We start from the raw sequence: 23,126 nt of genomic DNA, 5'->3' as shown, positions 1-23,126 counted from the left end.
CCGTAACTATTAGCTTCTCTCTAATAACTTCATCTCTTTATCCTTTTCATTAGCATTTTCTTCTCCTCAAGCTTTTCTTCTATGTCATTAATTTTATTTTGAACATTATCTATTCTGTTTCTTACAGTTTATAATTTATCTTTAGTTGCATGATGATGTGAGTTGGAGCCCAATGTGTTCCTTTAGGTCTGTGATCTAGGAGGTTGTGAGAAACTCCTTTATGTTCCTTAATTTTGTTTTCTTCCATGTATAGTTTTTCCATTCTCTCTCTTTCCTCTTTGCTTTTCTTTTTATTCATGCTCATACTTGCATAACTCTTCTCCAAGTGTTCTATTTGCTGTAATATACTGTAGATAAAATCTTGACTCTCCAATCCAGGATTAGTTTGATTTAACCTCTGAACTACAGTTTGAGGCCAATGAATTTCATTCTACTCTTTTGAACCCCTAGACAGACTGGAGCAGAGGAGGGAGTTTAGCTGACGAGATGGCAAACTCTGTTAAAATCCTTGGGCTCTGCTCTTTCTTTTAGGATTCTGTTAAATTTCTCATTCTAGAGTCTACTCTACCTAATTCGAGGTAGATCTCCTTCCCACATGGAGATACCTCTCAGGCTTTGTATCATTTCTCTAGTGTAGTCCCAGAATCTCTACCTTTTAAGGGATGCAGACCCTTTTCCACCCACTTCTTCACAGCAGTCATTTCCACGATTCTGGTCAGAACAAGGAAAAGATCAGCATTTTAATTCAGTTTGTTTCTTTCCAGATTTTGAAATACAAATGAGCAGCCTCAGGATTTTGGTGACTTGACAGTAGGGCTTCTGCAGCCCTGGTGGTCAGGGTTAGAAGCTGAGGCAAGCTGCGCCTCTGCCACACTCCAAAATCCTCCCCTTTTCTTGGATCAGGTTTTGAAGTTTACTGAATTATGTTATGCCACTGAGGTTGCTGATAGTGACTTTCAAAGGGGCTGATTTTTTTCATTTTTTCCAATATTGTAGGTATTATGAGAGGACAGTTTAGTGAAACCTTAATGAAGTTGAATACTACTCCCTGTCCAAAGTCCTGGGCTCATATTTTCTTGTTGACCACCAGTGATGCAAGACCAAGACATTTCATTCTGTCACTAGTTCAACTCAGAGTTCATGATAGGGTGCTCACAGTCAACTGTGTCCTGACAAGGGACCGGAATGCCCTTGAAGTGTCCCCCAAGCATATCTTGTTGTCTAGGGTGGGGGCTATTACTTTAACCATTTACATCTGTCACTAAAGACTTATCTCTTTCCGTATCTAGGCTCCCCAGAAATCAATATTCTAATTAGAAAACAGTAGCTAATCTGGCTAAATGCTAATAAATGAGAGCTGTGATTTATCCAGCAACAGGGGGACAGCTCAGCATTAAGAATTAAAAGGTCTGTAGAGGAGAGAGCTCTTCTTTTCCTTACTCTTCCCTTTGGCTGATTGGGTTCGGCTGTATGCTATAAATAACACTTTTAATTAATGGCTGTCTGTTTGAAAATCAGTCATCAGAACCATAATTTAGGAACTTTTACCTCTGAGATTCATTGCTCTACCCTATTTCTCAATGATAAGGATAAGAAACTGGTAATGTGAGTTAAAGCTGAATCTACCTACTCACAAATACCAAACCACATCATAGCCTACCAAGGCACACTTCAGGCTCCACTATAATAGACGCAGATGTAAATAATCAATTCAACTGCAAGGAGAATTATTGATCATGAATAGAACCAAAATTGTTGGCTAAACCCTGCTGTACTCCAGTCATTTCATGGAGTTACAGGATAAAGTCAAAGTTAACCTCAAAGGAAGGAGTTTGCAGTTAGTTGAATGGGGTCCTTTAGTAATCTCTAACGGATTAATTTTTTTCTACATTAAACAAATTAACTGGGTAGTTACCTTCCCTTTAACCTAACTGGACAGAGTTAAAGGGGAAAAATAGAAGTTGCTTGCACATCTTAAGTGTTTTCTTCTAGTAGTTTCTACTTCGTCCAATATCGCCTACTTACATGATACTTGCAGTAGGTCCCTGAACTTACCATATTTCTTCATGACACCAAGCGATTATTCAAACTCTCTCTACCATGTAGATAACCTTTTCTGGACCTCAGCCCCTCCAGACCTAGCTTTCATGTCATTTTCTCTATCCAGCCCACAACCGTCACCACACCTCCAATCTAATAAAACTGATTACTCCTTCTGTTGGGATCCGACTCACCCTGTACATCTTTCTGTATTAATATTGATAACATTTACTTCTGCTTGATGGGTTTTCGACCATCTCTTTTCACAGAGAAGATCTTACTCGTACTCAGATGTGCAATGTCTATATGCTTGTTGAATATACAACGGATTATTCAACAGCTATTGAGCACCTGCTCTTGGCCAATACCTGCTAGAAGTCAGAAAGGCATCGATTTTTATCTCTGTTCTCAATGTACTCACGACCCCCTGGGGAGGATAGACTTTTATAAACACTAAACTCAGCAAGCGTAAGAGAGGGGTCTGCACAAGTGCTGGGGGTGGGCTGTTAATTAGCAAGGCCATGAACACATAAAAAAAATCACCATATTTTAATATCTCTTCTATGGTTGTCATAATCCAAACACACCTGCTTCAATCATATGTTCTACATTGCTTACTAATGTCTTTTCAGTGTAGTCTGAACCTATGCTTCTCAAACTAATGTGCACACAAGTCCCCTGGGGATTTTGTTAAAAGGCAGGTTCTGATTTAGTAGGTCTGGGGAGGAGCCTGAGAGTCTGCATTTCCAACCAGTTCCTGGGCATTCCACTGCTGTTGGTCCACAGGCCACATGTTGAAGAGCAAAGGCTATAAACCATCGTCATGTCAACATATAGACATTTTTAAAGTGCCATCAGTTTTTGGAAAAACTCCCAATGCTCCCCACCTAGAAATTCTTCTGACTGAAATTAAACATCATGAAAGCTACAGCAAGAGAAGTAAGGTTCAGCAGTGACCCCCAAGAAACTGACAGGATGCCTTGAAACTGTTCATTCCTGCCCCCTGTTTTATTGTCTAAGCACGAAAGATCCTGCACTTGAGGTCTGCTGCTACCAAATGACTGTGGTCTGAACGTGTAGCCAGGTTTTCCCAAATATTCAAGATTGCCGTTCTTTGCTTAAGTCTCCCCTATATTTAAACTATAATACCCCAGGCCCTTTATGTATTATAACTGGAGATATCTTTGAACAAAATTATGCAACTTTAATCACCTTAAGCAAGCATAAAGAAAATACCTCTGTAATGCAACTTCTTAAAAAACAAACTCTGCAAGGCACCCATGGGAATCTAATTTCTTATTAATTCTTAATGGTTCCTATGACAGCATCTGCTTACTTTTTCAATTTATTAGAGTCTGCCACTCATCCTCAAAGTCAAAACTCGTTAGACCATGAGACTCTGGGCCCCCACTCTAACATCTTCTGTCATTTGTCAGCTTTTAACTCTCCTTCTATCAAGACAAGATCCCTACTTGAGCTGTCTTCTTTTGTAGGTCTTCTTCCTCTCTTCCTCACATTCTCCAGCACTATTCCAACCAGACCAAGGACCCTGTGTGTATCTTCTCCCAAGCACGTAGGAAACATGACAACTCTTCCTGCCTGCTTTTCTACACCACCTTACGACAATCATACGCTATATAAGAGGGAGTCTTGGTTATGTGGTTTCCCCTCGCACTCTCATCATCACATCTCTTTCCCTGACAAATAACAGTGAACTGAACAGAAGTGGAACTGTTTTCATCACGCAGGAATACAGAAGGCACTGGAAGCCTTAGCTTGCCCAGCGTCAGAGTCTGGAGAGGACTCTTCTAAATGACCTTGACCCCTTCTCACCTCTCATGGTCTCATTTAGATTAATGCCAAGGATGATGAAGGCGTCATCGCTGGATGCTGGGACAATGTCTATGCTTATGGCATCCCCCCATCAGCTTGGACTGGAAGTGTTGACATCCTGTTGGAATACAGGAGTTCTGAGAATCCGGTCCGCTACGGTCAGTGCTGGGTTTTTGCTGGTGTCTTTAACACATGTAAGTATCCAGTTGAGTAATATATTTTTAATGCAAAGGAAATTTCACCTCAAGACATTTTATCTATAACCTGGCAAAGCGACCCAGCAAGCTCTGTTGGACCTATAGAACTTGTGGGTGGCTATTCTGGGAGGCAGCCAATGCATAATTAAACTGTACTTGGTCAGATATGCTCATAGTTTCTCTTTGACTGCCGAAGCTTTAGAGGAAGAATGATGGACTATTTCCTACACAATCCATCGTTCAATACCCAGAGAAATGGAGCGTCTCCGGGGCCACGTAAGGATGTGAGGGAAAGGCTATGCCATTTTATTTCTTAGTAATCCCCACATTTTAAAAGGCTCAATTAGCAAAATTTAAAATAATAAATAATAAGATATGTACCACTTGTTATTGAGCAGTTTTGTAAATATGCTTATTTGCTTACTGTTAATCACTGAGAATTTTCTAAACATACCCACTTAGTTTTCACTCCAGCTATGGAAGAGACTGTGGCAGGTGGGCTCATCTTCATTCTCGTGTGTGAGTCTCAATGCCCCTGAGCAATTAGATACCAGAACTTAATGAATGTTCTGTACTCCCCAGCTTCCCCTTTTGCTTTTAATCCACCCAACATCCAATCCATAGAGGAAAACATATGGGAACAGAATTGTTCTCTTCAGCCTCATGCATCATTTTTCAATATGGCATTTGTCTGTCCCCGCCCAGAAAATGTTATTGTTAATTCAGTGGGTATTTTTAAAAAACATTTATTTCAGTATGTCTTCATCATTGGTCATGATTTTCATTCACATGCCATTTCTACAGCTCTGTAAAAAAAAAAAAAAAAAATTAAGCTCAAGTCAAAGTGTCCTTTCTGCTGGCTCATTAATAAGACTGTTTTACCCAGTTAGCATGTTTTTGAATCAGAAAAATCAAGGAGGATCTGGAGGCTGGAAGCCAGGATGAGACCATTTTTTTAATAAATGATTATGAAGCCTGTCAGTTTCAGCTCAAAGTTGTGACTGTCTAAGAATTAGTCAGAGATCCAAGTGGAAAGAAATCATGAGTATTTAGGTTTTGTGTTTTGTTTCTCCATGGCGTCAAACTGGATAAGATTATTTTCTTAGCCATTTGCGTATACCCAAGGGCTAAAGGAATATATATTTCCTGGGAGCAATGAACAGCATTGTAGCCAATGTGTCAGTGTTCTAGAAGGGCTGGTCTCTCAGGTTCCACATGGAAGCCTGAACTTCACGAAGGGCTACCAGTTGGAGGTAGGCCCCCTCCCTCATGGCTCCCAAGCCAAGACTAAGTACAGGGTGTTTGGTGGAGGCAGCCTCTCTTAGGAAATGATCCCAGGAAAAGAGAAAGGACTCCCCACGTCCTCCTGATGCCTGCAGTTTCACTCTCCCGGTGTAATTCCTTTAGGTTTAGAACCAGGTAAAATAGTAAACACCTTCCATTCATGTATGCTTTCTGTATAAAAGTGTCCTCGGATCTCTTCCTGAACTCAGACTTTGGTGATAAGAAAAGGCAGAGGCCCAACGTGGGATGTCACTGTGAGGATAAACCTGAAAAGGAAATTTGGAGGGAAGGAGGCACTGGTGCCCCCATGTCAAACTTCACCTGTCTTAAAATTATGAGTTCGGCAGATTCTGTGATCACGTGAAATAGTGTTAAGCTAGAAATAGAACTAGAGTGCCAATCATTTCTTTGGTAAAACTGTAGCAAGTGTAGGGGCTATAAATCCATAGAGGAAGATGGAAGTGAGAGGCGGGTAGTAGCTGCCATCGGTGACGTTTGGGGCGTTAAGATTAAGTCATTGACATATACGCACCGCTATATATACAATAGATATCTAATACGGACCTGCTGTAGAGCACAGGGAACTCTGCTCAATACTCTGTAATGACCTGTGTGGGAAAAGAATCTAGAAAAGATTGGATACATGTATCTGTATAACTGATTCACTTTGCTGCACAGCAGAAACTAACACCACATTGTAAACCAACTACATTCCAATAAAAATTAATTTAAAAAAATATTCAGTCATTTAATGAGGACCCTTGAGTCTCTGCCAGACTCAAGTTTGGACTTCCAAGGTTGTTCTATTGAAGGAGGTGGATAGTCTTTGGTTAAAAATGCTAAACAACTCTGAGAGGGAAAAAAAAAAAAGGGAAGGCAAGTCATTAATCTTAAAAGTGTCAGCTGAATTATTTTCAATGAGCCCTGAGGTCTGGCGTCCTGGCAGCCAGGGAGGGTATTTGGATTAAGTTTAATCAATAGGTGCATATACGGCAAGGGAGGCATCCAAGTAATTTATTATCTAACGATTAAAATGAACCTGTGCTGTCACCCTCCGCCAAGTGTCACAAGAGCATGTTCCAGCCAGGAAAGCAAACCGCACTGAGGGTCTGCTTGGTAAATTCCTAACTTCCTATTAGCTGGGGTTTTAAAATTTTATTTTCAGAAATTTAGTCCATTAGTTGGACTAAAATAATCCTACTTTGATGATCGTATGATTAGCAACTAAACAATTGGAAGCCTGTTCCTGGGATCCCATTCCCACTGGCTTCGTTTGGTGCCAACTGCAGTTTGCATGATCAAGCAGCAAGACTTCTCTCTGCAGCCCTGATCCTTGACAATAGGCCCCCTTCCTCAGTGTGGGACGTTTGAGAACAACACGTCCATGTTGGTAAAGAAGAAGGTCCCTTCTGAGAAGGGATTGTTCACTCTGTATTTATTAGATCTTGGTGATGTGTTTAGCTGTGGTCCATCTTTCTTTCCTGCAGTTTTGCGATGCCTCGGGATACCAGCGAGAGTTGTTACCAACTATTTCTCAGCCCATGATAACAATGCCAATTTGCAGTTGGACATCTTCCTAGAAGAAGATGGGAATGTGAACTCCAAACTCACCAAGGATTCAGTGTGGTGAGTTTGATTTACAAGGGCATTTGCTGATATCAAATTGAAGTGACATACATTTACCAGGAGACAGAGTCGGTCTAATGTTTCTTTCTGTTCTATTTTAAGGAGTCTTTGATACCATAGGCAGAAATGTCTGATTGTCAGAGATTGTTTTTAGCTAATGAATGAGAAATGTTACTGAACAGGCAGTTTGGGCTTCTTATAATAGAGATCGATCATCCCATTACGAAAGCAACCACTGGAAAAGGCCATGGTTTTAGTGGCCAGAGCCTATACTAGTTCCTCTCTACCTTAGTATATGACTATTATGGTGAACGGCAGAGACACAGAAACCAAGCATTCTCTACTCTAAGAGTAAGATAGACAACGTTTACTAAGCACTTACTGTGTACCAGTCTCTGTGTGAGCATGATCTTATCTAAGCTTTTTAAGTTTTATCAGGTGGGTGCTTATTAATATTCCATTTACAGATGAGGAAACTGAGGCCCACAGAGGTTAAAATAATTTTCTCATGGTCATACATCTGGTAAGCTCAGAATAAAACCCAAGAGCATTTGACCCTAAACCACAACCTTTTTTTTTTTTGGCCTTTGCCATATAGGATTGCTCTTTGAATGTAAAGACGTGGTTCTCCCGATCTGTGACTTCATCTTTCATTCAGAGATAGAAGTGGAAATAAAACTGAAATTATTACCAGATACCAACCACACAGTTTTTTCACTGCCCTGAACAGCTATATCACAAGCTGGCTGCAGGGAGTTTAGGATTCCAAAGAAATTTCTTTTTTCCATTGGGACCCACTCAGTCCAAAACAATATTCTAAAAAGAGGGGGAAGAAAATCCCAAGAGTCCAAATGTAACGGATATTTACAAAGGTCTGTATGGGAGGGAAATTGCCAGGCGTTGAACTCAGTGGAATTTAGCTCAGTGGAGCCAAAAATGTGTCTCCTAGAGTGGTTCTTTAGAAGCAGTAAAGCTAAAACACTGTCGGTTGTAAAAGCATCCAGACGGGGATGGTAGGAAGTTATAAGCTCATTTTAAGAGAAATTAAAAGTTAGAAGTGTCTTAACTCCCCCGTGTTACAGGAATGGAGCACACTTGTAGGAGCAGTATTAACTCACCAGCGCCGGTAAACGTTCATTTGAGAATGTGGAGAGCAGGAAATCGCTGAACTAGTCGCAAAGCACTACTGTGAATAAAAAACACTGCAGTTCATCTGAAGGGAATGAGCTGAGCAATGGCAAGCTAGCAGCGGCTATAGCCAAGACCCCTGTAAACTGAACGGCACGTTGAAGCACCATTTAAGCCCTTGGAATTACAGCACAGCAGCCCTGCATGTATATGGAATGACAAAAACAGACCCAAATAGCCACCCCCTAAGCCTGCTGTGACAGTCAAAAATGGCAAAATAAGAGTTATTTGGCATCCTGCACTGCTCACCTCTTCCTTACACACCCCGCCGCCCCGCACACACACACTCATTCACTCACTCACTCACTCACTCACTCAATGCCCTTGAAGCCAACTGCCGCTCAAAATTATTCCTCCCGATTCCTTGATCCGAAGGCCTCCCACCATAAATCCCCACGGGCACCCCAGCAAATAACCTCATGAGGCTGCCCCTCACTAAATTGATACAGAAGTGTGAAGCTGATAGACCTTGTTCTTGGTAACCCTTTCCTCTTTCAGCTCTCTGCTCCGAATTCCTTTCCCTGTTTCTATCACCCTTGTTCCTTCATTGTCTTCCCCAAATATCCCATCACCCTGGGACCACGTTCCTGGCCTGGGGCCCTCCTCCTCCTCCTCCACAGCCAGACCACTGCCCCAGGCTTCTCGTCTTGCCTTTGCTTGGCTCACAGAGGTTGGCTGACGGTCTGACTAACTGAATGACGGATGTTACCCTAACTTGGGACACGCCAGACCGTGGAGCAAAGGCATTAAAGGGCTCCGTCGGGTCTGGGTCATGCACCAAGCAGCTGTGTGACCTTGGGCAAGGCACAACCTCTCTGTGCCTCTCTTTCGTCCTCTAAATTGGAGATGACAGAATTTCCAAGCATAACAGGTGCCTAATGACTGTTAGCTGCTGTTATTGTGTTCATTGCTAGTCGCACAGCTGGAATTTCTTGGAGGCAATATGTTGCCATCAACCTAAGCACCTTGAAGCAGTCAGAAGAAGAGGGGTGCCCGGTGTCCTAAGATGACTGTGCTATTTCTGTCACTTTGGGGCATTTTAAAAACAAAAGCAGAAACTTTGCCTCCTCAGTGCAAACACCAGTGAACCCTGGAAGTTATAGAGGTTCCAGAAAACCAAAAGTATTTCTAAGCCCCTCCCTGATTGAGGAGGCTGGACACGTCCAGCCTGTCCCTGGACACGTCCACCAGTTTATGGTCACCACAGCCGCCCCCCCACATCAAGCTCTGGCTTGGGCAGTCACTGGCTGTGTGACCTTGAGAAAATGGCTTTACCTCTCTGAGCTTCCTCATCAGTAGAATGAGGGTAAACTTAGTAGTTACCAATTAAATGGCAATTTAATGAGGCAATTTAAAGTACTTCCCACAGTGCTAGGTCCAGAGGGAGTGCTCAGTTGGCACCTGCTGATGAGATTAGTAATGACCACTGGTAAGAAATGGGGGCTACCTGAGCTGCAGGGTTGGCGAGCAGGGGTGGGGCTGGGGACAGAAGGCTGACAGAGGCTGAGGCGGGGCGGGGAGGGTTCGGTCGGCATCGGCTGACCACCAAGAGGCCGGTGCAGCATGGCTGGCAACACGTGGCCCGGCAGATTTCCTAGCAGGGGCCTGAGGAGCCACCGGCCTCACCCAAGCCCCCCAGCCTCACTTCCCTCTTCAGGCTCCACTCAGACAAACTCTTGGTTGTACGTGGCTCCTGCCCCCCTCTTTCTAAAGGAAGCCACGAAGATGATTTCCTGGTTCTCTCTCCTGTGTCTCCACCATCTCTTCGACACTGAGGTCCTGATGGTACAGGATGTGGTAAATTAATTTGTCCAGTTGGGTCTGGGGGACCCACGGCATCCTCTTTTCCACGGCTCAGCTGGGTCCCGTGTCCCCAAAGCAGAAATAAGGCAGCACGAGGGTTCAGAGGGAGAGCTCCAGGGTGCGTGCGAAGGTGTGTTGTTCTCAGTGGGATCCAGAGCCGAGAGGGGTGAAGTCTGGATTTCACCCCGTGCTCTCACCCTTTCCCTTTACCACCGCAGACCATCCAGCACCGACTGCTAACGGGCCTGCTTCCTGGCCTGCCACCTTAGGTCCCTGCATGTGTGTTTCCTCTCCCAGACAGCCTCACCTTGCCAGGGGCAGCAATTTTGCCCAGAGTGGGCATGCTGTTGATGCCGACAGAGGGAAGAGTGGGCTTCTTAGTGATTCAGGAGAGGGGGGCACCGAGGAACCTTAGAAGGGCACAGCTGGGCAGCCGAATTGCACCTCGGGTTCCCAATTGAAATTCCAGGAGGGCCAATGCAAGGTAACATACCCTGGAAGGAGCAATTTAAGCCTCCTGTCCCCAGCGTGCTGATGGGTTTGGAATTATGCGTAACCTCTGGGGGGTGGCATCCATGAATCACCGTGGACAGTTTAATGAAGATGCATGTGCAATGTCCGGCTGCAATCTAAACGGTGAATAGGGATACGGGGCTCACAATGGGCATAAGTAAAGTGACCCTTTATCCACCTCCTGAAAGAACTCAGCTTGGTCACCTCATCATACGCCGGTCACAGTGGAAATGGAAACAATTTTAAAAGAAAGGGATGGTGGCGCTTATTAGGGTCATGAAAGGTATTTCAGTAAAAGGCTCCTCTCCTTCTAAATGAAAGTGTTATCCTGTGTCCTACTGCTGGAGAGGATGTAGCCAGATTTGATGATTCTGGGTGAAAGATCTGTGCCCACCTCTTGAATTCCCTCCACCAGTATGCAACCCCCATGGGAGAAGCCTTGTCTGATGTATTTTACTTTTGTTTGGCCAACAGGGTGCAAGGCAAAGAGCAAGGACTTGATAAATGGAATTGGTTGGAAAAAATTTTAAATGCTCATTTAACAGATAAATCTCATTTAATTCATTCAACAAACACTATTAGACACTAATACTTCCAAATACCAGGTGCTAAGGATTCAGAAGGAAATTAACTAGGCCTCTGCCCTTGAGGAGCTCCATCCAGTGTTCACGAGTGAAACAACCACATACAGCACACTCTATACAAATATGAGGTGGGCTATAAGGTGAGCCAGGAATCACGGAGACGAGGGGAAGGGGCTTCCGTCCTAAACCCGGGGGAGCAGCGGGAAGGCTGTTCACATGGTCAGCGGCCGTAGGCTCAAAGCCGTTATCCCCCTGCAATCTTCTGGCTGTGCTGTTCACAGATGGAATGCCCAGGAAATGACCTTGGCCCACAGATAAAACTCAGGGGTATAAGTCTAAGGGGCTGAGATGAGATAACCAGAGGTCAGTCTGTTTCAAGGACCAGGCAGGAAGGAACGGAATTTCATACAGAGTTATCCCATATTATTATGACTACAGTTGTTGAATATTGAAACTCACTCTCTCAAGACCCAGCCCCTTGCCACTCCTTCTTGTACGACCTCAAGAACATCTGCCTCTTTGTCATCTTCCTGAAAGGGCTAATGTCCCCAAGGCTGTGCATTCACAAGAGGCAGATGGAGTCAATACTGTTTGGGGATGGGGATGGGTCACTATTACCATCTATCGCCACCTCTCCCGCTTCCCTACCCTCTGGGCGCTGTCCAATCCCAGGTTCTGCCTCCTTTAAGACAAACCCACCCCTCACTCTTAGTTTTCGAGGGTCCGACAGTCAACAGTGTTCCAGAGTCCCTCTTGGCGCCAACAGCTTCCTAGACCCTGACTCCTTCTCGCCCCTCTTCTAGGCCTCTCCTTCACGTGCCCCTTTCCATCCTGCTCACATTCCCAGAGGAAGGTCTGCATCTCTGGACGATGGAGTTCCAAGTGGGGTGGGTAGAAGCATGTGCTGCTCGTGCCTTCAGGATGTGAAGAGAAGGGGCTGTGCACCTGTGTGCACACCAAGGCCCATAAGCTGACCCTTCTGCTTCTCAGAGGCCAGCTGATTGGTCAATCGGCAGATGTAGAAAATTGCCTAACTCAGAGTTTTAAGTATCTCATATGATATTAAAGATAATTGGAAAGATGATGAATGCTAAAACAAGTAACAAGAGTCTTTCTTTCCTTTATTGCCTTTTCATTTCAAATTAAGTAGGTTTGATTAAACTGGGTTTCTCAATGTAAGGTTTTAAAATAATTGTGAACTAGCAAATTTGTATTTATCAGTTTCAGCTCAAAGTTGGGACAATCTAAGAAATAGTCAGTGATCCAAGTGGAAAGAAATTACAGTTTTATTTTGTTTTTCCTTAGGATCTCATGGAAAAACACCAAATCAAGTCAAACTATTCTTACAATTTCTTTCCCTCCCTCTCTCTCCATGGCTCACGGCAATATGATTAGCTCTGCCACTGATTAGCTGAGTGACTTTGGGCAAGTTGCTTGATTTCTCTGAGCCTTAATTTTCTCATATGGCTTTGGATTTAATGAGGTATAGGGTCACCTTCGGCTCCAAAATTATTATTTTTTAGATAAATGTCACTGTTCTTCCAGCCAGGCCTTTCTGTCCACGGTTAGCGGGTTCTGTCATGTGCTCTGAGTGAAGATCTGCTTGCCTTCACAGGATCAGGCTGTGATCCACTCACCCACACGTAGGTGCTGCTTCACAAACTGTCTTCACATCAGCTCTCCAGGAAGAAAAGACACAGAAATCAAACACGCCACAGAAAATTGCTGTAACTCTTTGGCTGGCCTCAATGCACCTGATTCTTTAAAAAAAAAAAAAAAAAATCCCAACTTCCTTCAGTACTTTTTGGAAAGAGTACGTTTCTTATTGTTTTGTTGTGTTTTTCACTCCAAATGCAGAAAACTCTGCTGCAATGGGTAGCATTGAATCTATAAACAAAGCTCTTTCAAAGCAACTTTTATAGCAGAAGTTAAGCAGCTTTCACACCTGGGAGCCAGCCCTGGGTTTAACACAGTCCCACCAACCCTAATTCTAATTGCAGTCTGCACACTTGGCATGCTGGTTTGCACATCATAGGTGCATTTTTGAAATTCAGGCTGATCCACTTTGTACATTGTTTTTAGATGCTCAGTATGTTCCAACTAGTTGAACTTTCATATTGTTATATTACCCTAACTTTTAATCATGGTATATGAAAAGAAGAATTATCCAAAAATGAATTCCAAGTAAAAAATAAAATAGACGAAATATTCTGAATATAGGCCAAACTGTTTAAGATGCTTACGAGTTTGTAAAATTATCCTGTGATGTATGCAAGTTACCAATTCTGAACAGCTACCAAAGATATTTCTTTTCAAATAAATTATCTACTTAACCACATTACTGTCAGCCAAATAGTTTTTGAGAAAATCACCTGGAGCTAGATCACGAGAGCTGTCATTAGAGAACTAAGAATATATGCCGTGAATCCGCACCAGAGTCTTGAAGGAAGGATTGAAAAAGTTATTTGCCACCTCCAAGAATCAAAATAGCTCATGCTTATGGAATACTTTCTTTGTGCCAGGCCCTAAGCTAAGTGGGTGACATGTATTAATTCATTTAATCCTTTTAACAACCTGTTAAGGTACTACTATTATTGTCCTCACTTATAAGTGAAGAAACTGAGGCACAGTAACTTAACCATGGTCACCAGCCTTCTAGCTTCCATGGCTTCTGATAGGAAGTCATTTTTAATTCTATTGATAATCCCTTGTACATAACAAATCACTTTTTTTGTGTGCTGTCTTCAAGATTGTCCCTTTATCTTCAGCTTTGGACAGTTTGACTATGAGGATTTTAGGTGTATGTCCCTTTGAGTTTATCCTTTTGGGTCTTTTAACTTCTAGGATGTGTATATTAATATCTGTCATCAAATTTGGAAAGTTTTCAGCTATTATTTTTTCAAATATTCTTTCTGATTCTTTTTCTCTTTCCCTTCCTTCAGGGAGGTTCATTATGAGTATGTCCCACATGGCATGGGGCTCTGTTAATTTTTCTTCATATTTTTCTTCTGTTATTCAGATTAGATCATTTCAGTTGACTTATCTTCAAGTTCACTGGTTCTTTATTCTTTCTACCTAATCAAATCTGCTTTTGAGACCCTCTAGTGAATTTTTTGAAATTTTTATTCCAGTTATTATACTTTTCAGCTCCACAATTTCTGTTTGATTCCTTTCCATAATTTCTATCTCTTCAATGATATTCTCTATTTAGTTAGACATTGCTGCCATGGTTCCCTTTAGTTCTTTGAATATGTTTATAATGGCTGAATTAAAATCTTTGTCTAGTAAGCCCAATGTCTTGGCTTCCTTAGTGACAGTTTCTCTTGACTGGTTCTTTTTTTCACTGTATATGGGCCATACTTCTCTGTTTCTTTGTGTCTTGTAATTTTTGTTAAAACCTGGACATTTTAAATAATATAATGTGTTAACTCTGCAAACAGGATATCCTTATCTCTAGAGTTTGTTGTTGATGTTTTGTTGTTGTTGTTGCTCTTGTTTGTTTGTTTAGTGACTTTCCTGGACTAATTCTGTAAGGTCTGTATTCATCATGCATGGCCACTGAAGTCTCTGCTGCGTAAACTCAGTGGACAGCTAATTGTCTTCAGTGTTCCAGCAGGAAGTACACAATTCTGCTGTAGCCTTCACTTCCTGCTTGCACAGAGTCTGAAGTTCAGCCAGAGGTGAGAGTTTAGGACCTTGTTGGGGCTTTCCTGGGCATGCTTACAGACCTGCACATCTGTGTGGCCATCTAGGCTCTCAGGAGTATGTCAGAAGTGTTCAAAGTCCCCTAAGGAAATTTCAGTCCCTCCTGTTAGATTTTTTGGGACAGCCTTTTATTATCCCCAGTTGGTATCACTTCTTCAGGTACCTATAATGTTAAACAGTTGCTTCTAATTGGTTTTGAAAAACATCCTATAGATAGGGCTATTTGCACATAGTAAGCTCTGAATCAGATCAAATAAAAATAAGCCCTGGGAACGGAACTTTTCAGAGGGCTGCCAGACAGGTTAATAGTGACAATTCTTTTATTGAATTTTAGGGAGTTCCAAGCCCATTTTCTCCTCTTTGTTGTTTGCTAGGCTGCAAGTCTTTATGGCTACCATAGTTGTAAGGCTGTTCATTTTCAAGACTACCACGGAGCTAAGGAGAGAGGGGTGGAAATAAGGCAAATTAAAGTGTCCCAAATCTCACAGTTCTGAGATTCTTTTGTTCTTGTTGAGTAAATCCTCCTTATATTGTTGCAAATCTTTGGTTCATTTCCAGAGTTCTGGAAAAGTTGGTTTTGATCATGTTTGTTAGTATCCTTATTATTTTTATGAAGGAGCAGATTTTTGGAGGCCCTTACTCTGCCATTCTAGGAGTGTTTCTCCAGAACACACTTTTAACCACCCTACAAGTGGTTCCAAATTGGGGGCCTACCACACCCCTTGAGGGTTTTACATTTTGTAGGAATAGTTTGGTATCTAATATCATCTTCCTGACATATATCTGAAATACATATTATTTTATGTATTTTTATTTCTTCTATACATTATAGGGCATTATATTATCTTTTAGAAATTGTGTATAGAAATCTGTGGACTTCATTTCAGGATAATATAGGGGTGTTGCAAAATATTTGTTTTAAAACTAGGAAGGGACATTAATTTTTGAAGGTTGAAAATCACTGCACTAGACTCTCCTCCCATTCCTTTCATATATCTACCCTAGTCCTGCGGCTACAATATCTCCAAAGAGTGCCTGCAGTTCCTATTCTACTCGAGTTCCACTTAAGAGTGGACAAAGAGGGAGTTTGGGAGGTAAATAAAATCAGAGGTCATTACAAATACCTCTCAGGAAATTAGAATGAAAAAGAAAGTGGGAACCATCTAATAAACCACATAGAAAGTACTAAGGCATTTTTCATAACAAGAAAAATGTCATGTTTTGGTTAATCATAAATTCTGCTTAAGAGAGTCATCATATATACTGATCAAAAGTTACCAGTTTTCAAATAATTAAAAGCTAATAAAATATGTACCACCTAAGCTATACTGAATGCAATTTAATTTCTTTTGATGATGAATAAGACCTCTAGAAAAATGTCATATAAATAAGAGCTTTTAGAATAGTATACTCATAAACAGCTTTATAATGCAAAGCAGTAATTGTGGTACCTACTAAGATTGTTGGCTGTATTTTTTAAAACTCCTTTCAATAATTATGGATAAGCTTGGCCAGAATTTATTATAGAAAGCTTTTTATACCTTAGAGTCATTCTCAAAATCCAATCTTTTCTTAATTTTCAGCAGGAATATCAATTGATAATTTGCTATGCAAGAGAGAGAGGTAAAGGGGTTCAGGGTGCTATTTTCAGAGTAAATCCAGCAAGGGGAACTCAGCAGAATTACAGAGGCCTTCTGCCAAGTAGTGGCGTCAAATGTGGCTCCTATGGACGGGTGTCATCTACTTCCTGAACATTTTGAAGGTTCCATTTTGGTCTCTCACACATGCCATCTTCAGCCCCTTAACTGGGTCTTTCGTGCTACAGCAGACTGTGCTTAAACTGTGACTTTTTTTTTTTTTAATAAATTTATTTATTTTTGGCTGCATTGGGTCTTTGTTGCTGAGCACGGGCTTTCTCTAGTTGCGGCGAGCGGGGACTACTCTTCGTTGTGGTGCGCGGGCTTCTCATTGCGGTGGCTTCTCTCGTTGCGGAGCATGGGCTGTAGGCACACGGGCTTCAGTAGTTGTGGCACCAGGCTCAGTAGTTGTGGCTCACGGACTCTAGAGCGCAGGCTCAGTAGTTGTGGCGCACGGGCTTAGTTGCTCCGTGGCACGTGGGATCTTCCTGGACCAGGGCTCGAACCCATGTCCCCTGCATTGGCAGGCGGATTCTTAACCACTGCGCCACTAGGGAAGCCCTAAACTGTGACTTCTTAATGAGCATCATAGGATCCCTTCCCTGCATACAATAAGCAAAAACAAACACCTTCATTACTTTCTCTTTTTTCTTGATGGGTGATTGGTTCCTACAGGGGGCACTGGCTTGGTCTCCGCCTGATTGGACTTTTGGCCTTCAGTGGAGAAGACCCCAGAGGAGCTCCAAATGCCCCTGCCTGGTTTCAGCACTCCAACAATGAACAGCTGCATTCTGAACTAGCGTGGTTCTCCCAGCTCCCAGCTCCATAAAAGATTCCTCCAGAATACTTCCCTTCCTCTGAATAATTCCTTTCCGTTGTCTGGCTTCATTACCTTTCCCAACTGGCAAGGTTTTTCTTGGTCCAAACTTTTATTTCCACTTTGGAATGTCTTACTAGGCAAGCCTCAGAGCCCACCAACTTGTCTCTACTTCTTTCCCACCCCCCCACCCCCCTTCATTACTGGAGTGACCAGAGTTTAACAAGTCCAGGGCATGCTGTCATTTTTGTCACCAGTATCATTGCCTGTGTCAAGAGTATAACAACAGGGCCAGAGAGGTAGGGCTGTGCCCATCTGCGACAAACACAAATAGTTTGCAGGATAGACCAGGGCCTTTCTTCTACCCCCTGCCATTTGTAAAATAAAAGAATTCAAAGACTTGGTTTACACTTGAAGTTGGTCCAAGACATCTCTGCCCTGGCTTTCTCTCAATCTTATTTGTGCTCTCCCTTGAGCCCTAATAAAGCTGCAGAAACAAAATTACAGTCCCATGTCTCTTTCTTCCCTTTTAGGGAAGAAAACCTTTCTGCACAGATTGCAGATGAGATGACCCTGTGGAATGTTTAAGCAGTTAGCCGAGTTAAAGGCAGTAAAGGACTCCTTGCTTAAATTATCCACTCTGTTTTCTTTGAACATACAGCACACAGAGCCCCGAAGCCCATCCTGGGCTCAGCTGTGTTTTCTGTCCGCTCTGCACCCTCCCATGGGCACTTGTCACTCTGGATGTGACCTTAGCCAGTTGTTAGAACTGTGCTCTTCCTTCTTTAATAAAAAAGAGTCCTCTTCATGGTTTTTTTTTGGGGGGGCAGAGGGGGACTAGTATATATTTATTATAAAAATTTCAAACATTGCAGAAAAAAGTATAAAAATAAGAGTCATCCACTTTCTAGCTACTCAGAACATTGACAACATTTTGCTAAGCATTCTTTAATGGGTCCCTTTGCATATTGTATTCATTTTTCATTGCTGCATAACAAATTTCCAAAACCTTGGCAGCTTAAAACAACGTAAACTTATTATCCAACAGTCTCTGTAGGCGAAGGGTTTGGGCACAGGCTAACCAGGTCCTCTGCTTAGGGTCTCAAATGATGGCAATCAAAGTGTTAGCCTGGACTGTGGCCCCCTCTGATGCTCAGGGCTCTCTTCCAAGCTCACTCAGGTTCTTGGAAAAATTCAGTTCCTTGCAGCTGTAGAACTCATGGAAGCTTCCATCTGCTTCGAGGCCAGCAGGAGAATGTCTTTGCTGCTTCAAATCTCTAGCTCGCTATGTCCCAGACCTCCCAGATTTAAAGGCTCATGTGATTAGGTCAGGCCCCCATGATAATCTCCTTTTTTTAATGAACTCAAAATCAACAACATACTTACCTTAATTTCATCTGCAAAATCCTCTTTGCCATGTAAGAATGTAATCACAGGAGCAACATCCCATCCTATTCATAGACTTCACCCACATTCAAAGGGAGGGATTTATACAAGTGTGACAATCATTTAACGTTCTGCCTTCCACACATATATACATACACAGTGAACACTGTACCTGGGGTTCTGTAGCGTGATTTTTAAAAATTGATATGCCATGGTTATTTTTCCTACCTAATAAATACAGATCTGATTTTTGTGGCTGAATAGTATTCTATTTTGTGATTTAAAATAGTTAATCACATATTGGACAGTTTCTGATTTTCCTTCTTAAAAATTATGCAAGGATGAACATTCTCACATTCTTGTCTTTTCATGTGCGTAATTCTAAGGAAAGGAGTTTACCAAATCAAAGGATAAACTAAATCAATGCTGCGATGTCCCTTCCAGGGTCCTCCAGCACTGCATGGTGCTGCTTTGCTAGTGAGGTTCTGCTTCTGGTGAAGATTCTCTGCGTCTTTTGCTCCGATACTGTCAAATTACTACATCCTTGAAAGGAGTTCTAGAAATCACTAGCTGCCACTGCAGGAAACATGCAGGAAGTAACATAAAGTAAAGATGTGATGTTCACTTGTCACCTCCATCCTCTCCCCAAAGAAGTTATTTTCAATTTGATTAAATAACTTTCGACGAGATGGGGGCTTTATTTTAATTTCTACCCTGCTTCTTTAGAAAGAGGCAACAAGGATACTAGATCACATTGAAGGTTGATAATCTTTTTAACTTTGAAAGGACACTGCATATTTTGATGGTATGGTGGGAAGTCGGGCTTCAAGTGAAGGCTCTGAGAAAATACAAAACCGTGAATCTTAAAAACAAACACACCAAGATTTAACTATGCCTGCCTTGCTAGGAGATATCCTTGCCTTTCAAGCAACCAATACTTTGCGAGCACCTCCTATGGGCCAGTTTTAGCTCTGGGAACGTGATGGTGAACAGGCAGGCAGAGCTCCCAAAATGAACCCACACAATCTGCAAGTGCGTGATGAAACTGCAAGATACATTTACCTAGATACAGATCTAGGTTAAAAAGCTTTAAAATAAAAAAAAAAAAAACTTGCCAAGAAGCATATATATTTTCCCAGCCTGGATAGTAGGTAAACGGAATTCAGCAATGTCTGTAAATGTTAGCCCCTTTCGTAGGGGAACTTGAGATGTAAAAGGCAGGCGTGTATACCCAGAAATACTGAACATCCAGCCCAAAGGGGACCCTCGTGGAATGGGTGGCCCAGGACACATTTTCCCTGGCCATTCCTGAGCAGAGAGAATGGCATGATGGAAAAAGCCCCATTTCTTCAGAGGGTGCAACCTCTCCCTCCGCTCGTGGCAATCTGGGTTGCCTTCCACCCAGCTACTGGCTTTCCACCCGTCGACTAAGGCCCAACCCCTCCAGAGCATAAGTTCTGTTCACTTCACCCACTGTTACAAGTTCCTGACCCTCTTGTTAAACTCTTCCACCCCAAACACACAAATAAGGTCTCAGTCTTAGGTGAAAGTGGAAGAGACTGTGAGTAGCTAATTATTCAATAGATAGCGTAGTCAGAGAGAAGAAACCTTTCCCCATCTCCTGGTCATTTGAAAAGAAACAAAAATCCTCAAAGCAATGTCTTTACCTGAGATCTGAAATGCAAAGCTTATTTATCTTGTTCAAGGCTAACCTGGCCCAGGATACTTGAATTTAAATAAGGAGGTTCTGGGGCCTATTACCCTAGGGCGGTGTTGGTGAAAGTCAGGGTTGCTAAACATCACAGGCTGTGTAGGAAGCGTGACTGTGGCCATTTGGGATTGCAAATGTCTCACTGCTATTCTTTCTGGATCTCTCTGCCTGATGGTGCAACGTGTACCGTTCTTAAGGCGGGCTAGCATTGATTATTACCTGATCACCGTGACCGTCCTTCCAGCTTCAGAGCAAAGAGAGAGGCTCTCAGGTGGGAGCCAGCCTCATGCCCCTGCCCCGACACCTCACACCTTGACCCTGACCTACATCTGCACCCCCGTCCCCTGCAGACAATGCCTCACTCTTGTCCATGGCACTGCTCTCCACCTCATCCTCCTGCATCCTTGGTATTTGAGCCTCTTTTTATTCCATCTCTCCCTTTATTCTATCTGTATCTCACTCCCTCTCCACTGGTTCTTCCTCCATAGACAGGACAATCTCTCCTAACGTAAAGATAATCAGAACAATCTTCCCGCATTGCATTATTTTCTAGCCACTGCCCTATCGTCTCTTCTTGCGTTCACAACCTAGGTCACCCTTGGGGGAGAAATCCACTCCACATTTCTCCCCTCCTGTTCCCTCTGCATCTGGCGTTTGCACTCACCACTCTCCTCCATCAGCAATAAAGACGCCAGTGGCTTCCTACGTCAAATTCCGAGTGTCACGTGTGTATATAAAAATGCCTCTTGGGTTTCATCCTTTGAGTTTCTCACGGGCACTTGAATTCATCATGTCCCAAATGAACATGTCACCCACCCAACACCAGCTCCCAACGCAAACCTTCTCTTCTTCCTTCATTCAGCCTTGGTGAATGGAACCATCACACTCCCTGGAAACTCAAAAGCTTCCTCAACACTCACAGTTCCCTTCTGAGAGCTCCTCTCCTTCTCCATGGTGATGAGGGGAAACTCAGCTCAGTCTCTGGTCCTCACCCAGCTTCCACAAATACAGATCTGTGAATTTAACGGGCCCAAGGATAAAGCCCAAATATTTAACTTGGGATAAAAGGATCTCACAATCTCATCCTCACCAACAACATAGCTCAGTGTTTAAAAGCATGGATCCTGGAGCTCTGTCACTAACTCGCTGTGCAACCTCAGGCAAGATTCTTAACCTCTCTGTGCTTCCGTTTCCTCCCTTGTAAATGGGGGATAATAATAGCAATACCTTTCTCCTAGAGTACTGGGAACATCATATGTATTCACGTACATAAAGACTTTAGAACAGTGCCTGGCATACAGTAAGTGCTATGTGATCTGACAGTCTTGTGATGTACTGCCCATTTTCACCTGCCAATCCTCTTCTCCCATGCACACAAGTATGCAAACATGCTACTCACCAGCCACAACAGCATACAGGTCACCAAACACACCATGCTGGCTATTTCTTGTCTCCACAGCTTTGTTCTTAGTCCTTTGGTTAATCTGCTAAACTCCCATTTATTTTGGGGGACTCAGCTCAAATATCACTTCTGCTGTGATGCCTTCCCTCCTGCCCCAAGGGCTTCCCCACTGAGACCCGATTGTACCCCAAATGAATTTCCCCTGTAGCATGCATCACTTCAATCAATTATTTTTAAAAGTCGGAGAGTTACCATGTTTGAGCACTTATCATATGCCAGACCCTGTTGTAAGTGCTGTACATGTATTAACTTGTTTAAGCCTCACAGCAAACCTATGAAATGTTTTAACAATTGGTTTCTGTGTTCATCGTTCCTCCTCAATTGTGGGGCTCTTTATGGGCAAGAACCTATGACTTGATCATGACTGGGAGTCCAGCATGGTGCCTGGTGCATGACGGGCCCACAGATAAGTGAATACCTCTGAACTGAGCCAATCAGAGATGAGCTGAACTCAGAGAGAGACGGGCACATGCACGAATTACTGGCATTGAAGGACACTGAGGAACGGGTGGATGGTAGCTGGATCTGAAATTCACCAGTGCTATAAACAAAGACTGCTGTAACTACCTCATGCCACCATTAAATTGTTATTACTATATGAATATTTTCTATAGTGCCGACAGGTTAATGTACTCCCATTTGTTTCTGTAATGCCATATAATTTCAGGTCTTTCCAAGGACATAATAATACAACTCATGATGATATTTTTATCCCATGCTCTTGCTTCAAGGGTCACTTGCTAAGTCTGAAAAGTTTTGCCTGGCCTCCAGCTCATGGGTCACCCGCCGTTGATAAAGTGTAAAGAGACACTCACCCTGACAACCTTTCCTTCTGGTTGGACACCAGATGGAAATTTGCCACCAATTACAGACAACTGAAGTCAGGAGTTAACATTACAGTTTCTATGGCAATAGTCTAAGCCCATAAACAAAAGCATTCTGTTGCTTAATTGTTACAAAGGGATATGCTTTTTATAAATCTAATATGCATATAAATATAAAAGGAATTCAAAGATAATATGCATTTCGGTTTTAATTAACTTTTCTTCCCTGCCGTATCCCTTGAGCCCATAGTAAATTCTGTTTCATTAGGCAGTAGACAAGGGTTAAGATCAAAATTGTTTAAGGCATTGATTAGAATATCTCTGGGTGGCCTTGAAGCTGATATTAGTGGGGGAGAGAGCAATGCCCAGCCACATGAGTGCCGCCCCAGGGGTGCCAGCGGAAAAGGACCTGCACAGAAAACTTAAGTCTAGAACCCCAGCATATCTCTGGGAGGCTTCCAGCTAGCTTAAGCCATTCCAATAATTTATAGATAGCATAGTCACAGGGTTTTTGGT

The 23,126-nt window shown here is 42.7% G+C and overlaps 1 protein-coding gene across 1 annotated transcript in view; it reads left to right on the top strand.

Annotated features, from left to right (window-relative positions):
* Positions 1 to 23,126, top strand: part of F13A1 (coagulation factor XIII A chain) — a 144,148-nt gene that overhangs the window by 77,591 nt on the left and 43,431 nt on the right. The window contains exons 8-9 of the mRNA XM_059940631.1: positions 3,893 to 4,067; positions 6,842 to 6,980. Coding sequence (XP_059796614.1) covers positions 3,893 to 4,067; positions 6,842 to 6,980 — 314 coding nt within the window. The remainder of the gene's footprint in view (positions 1 to 3,892; positions 4,068 to 6,841; positions 6,981 to 23,126) is intronic.

The sequence above is a fragment of the Balaenoptera ricei genome, chromosome 11 (genome assembly GCF_028023285.1).
Source record: "Balaenoptera ricei isolate mBalRic1 chromosome 11, mBalRic1.hap2, whole genome shotgun sequence".
Lineage (NCBI taxonomy): Eukaryota > Metazoa > Chordata > Mammalia > Artiodactyla > Balaenopteridae > Balaenoptera > Balaenoptera ricei.
This window is presented reverse-complemented; position numbering and strand designations above follow the sequence as displayed.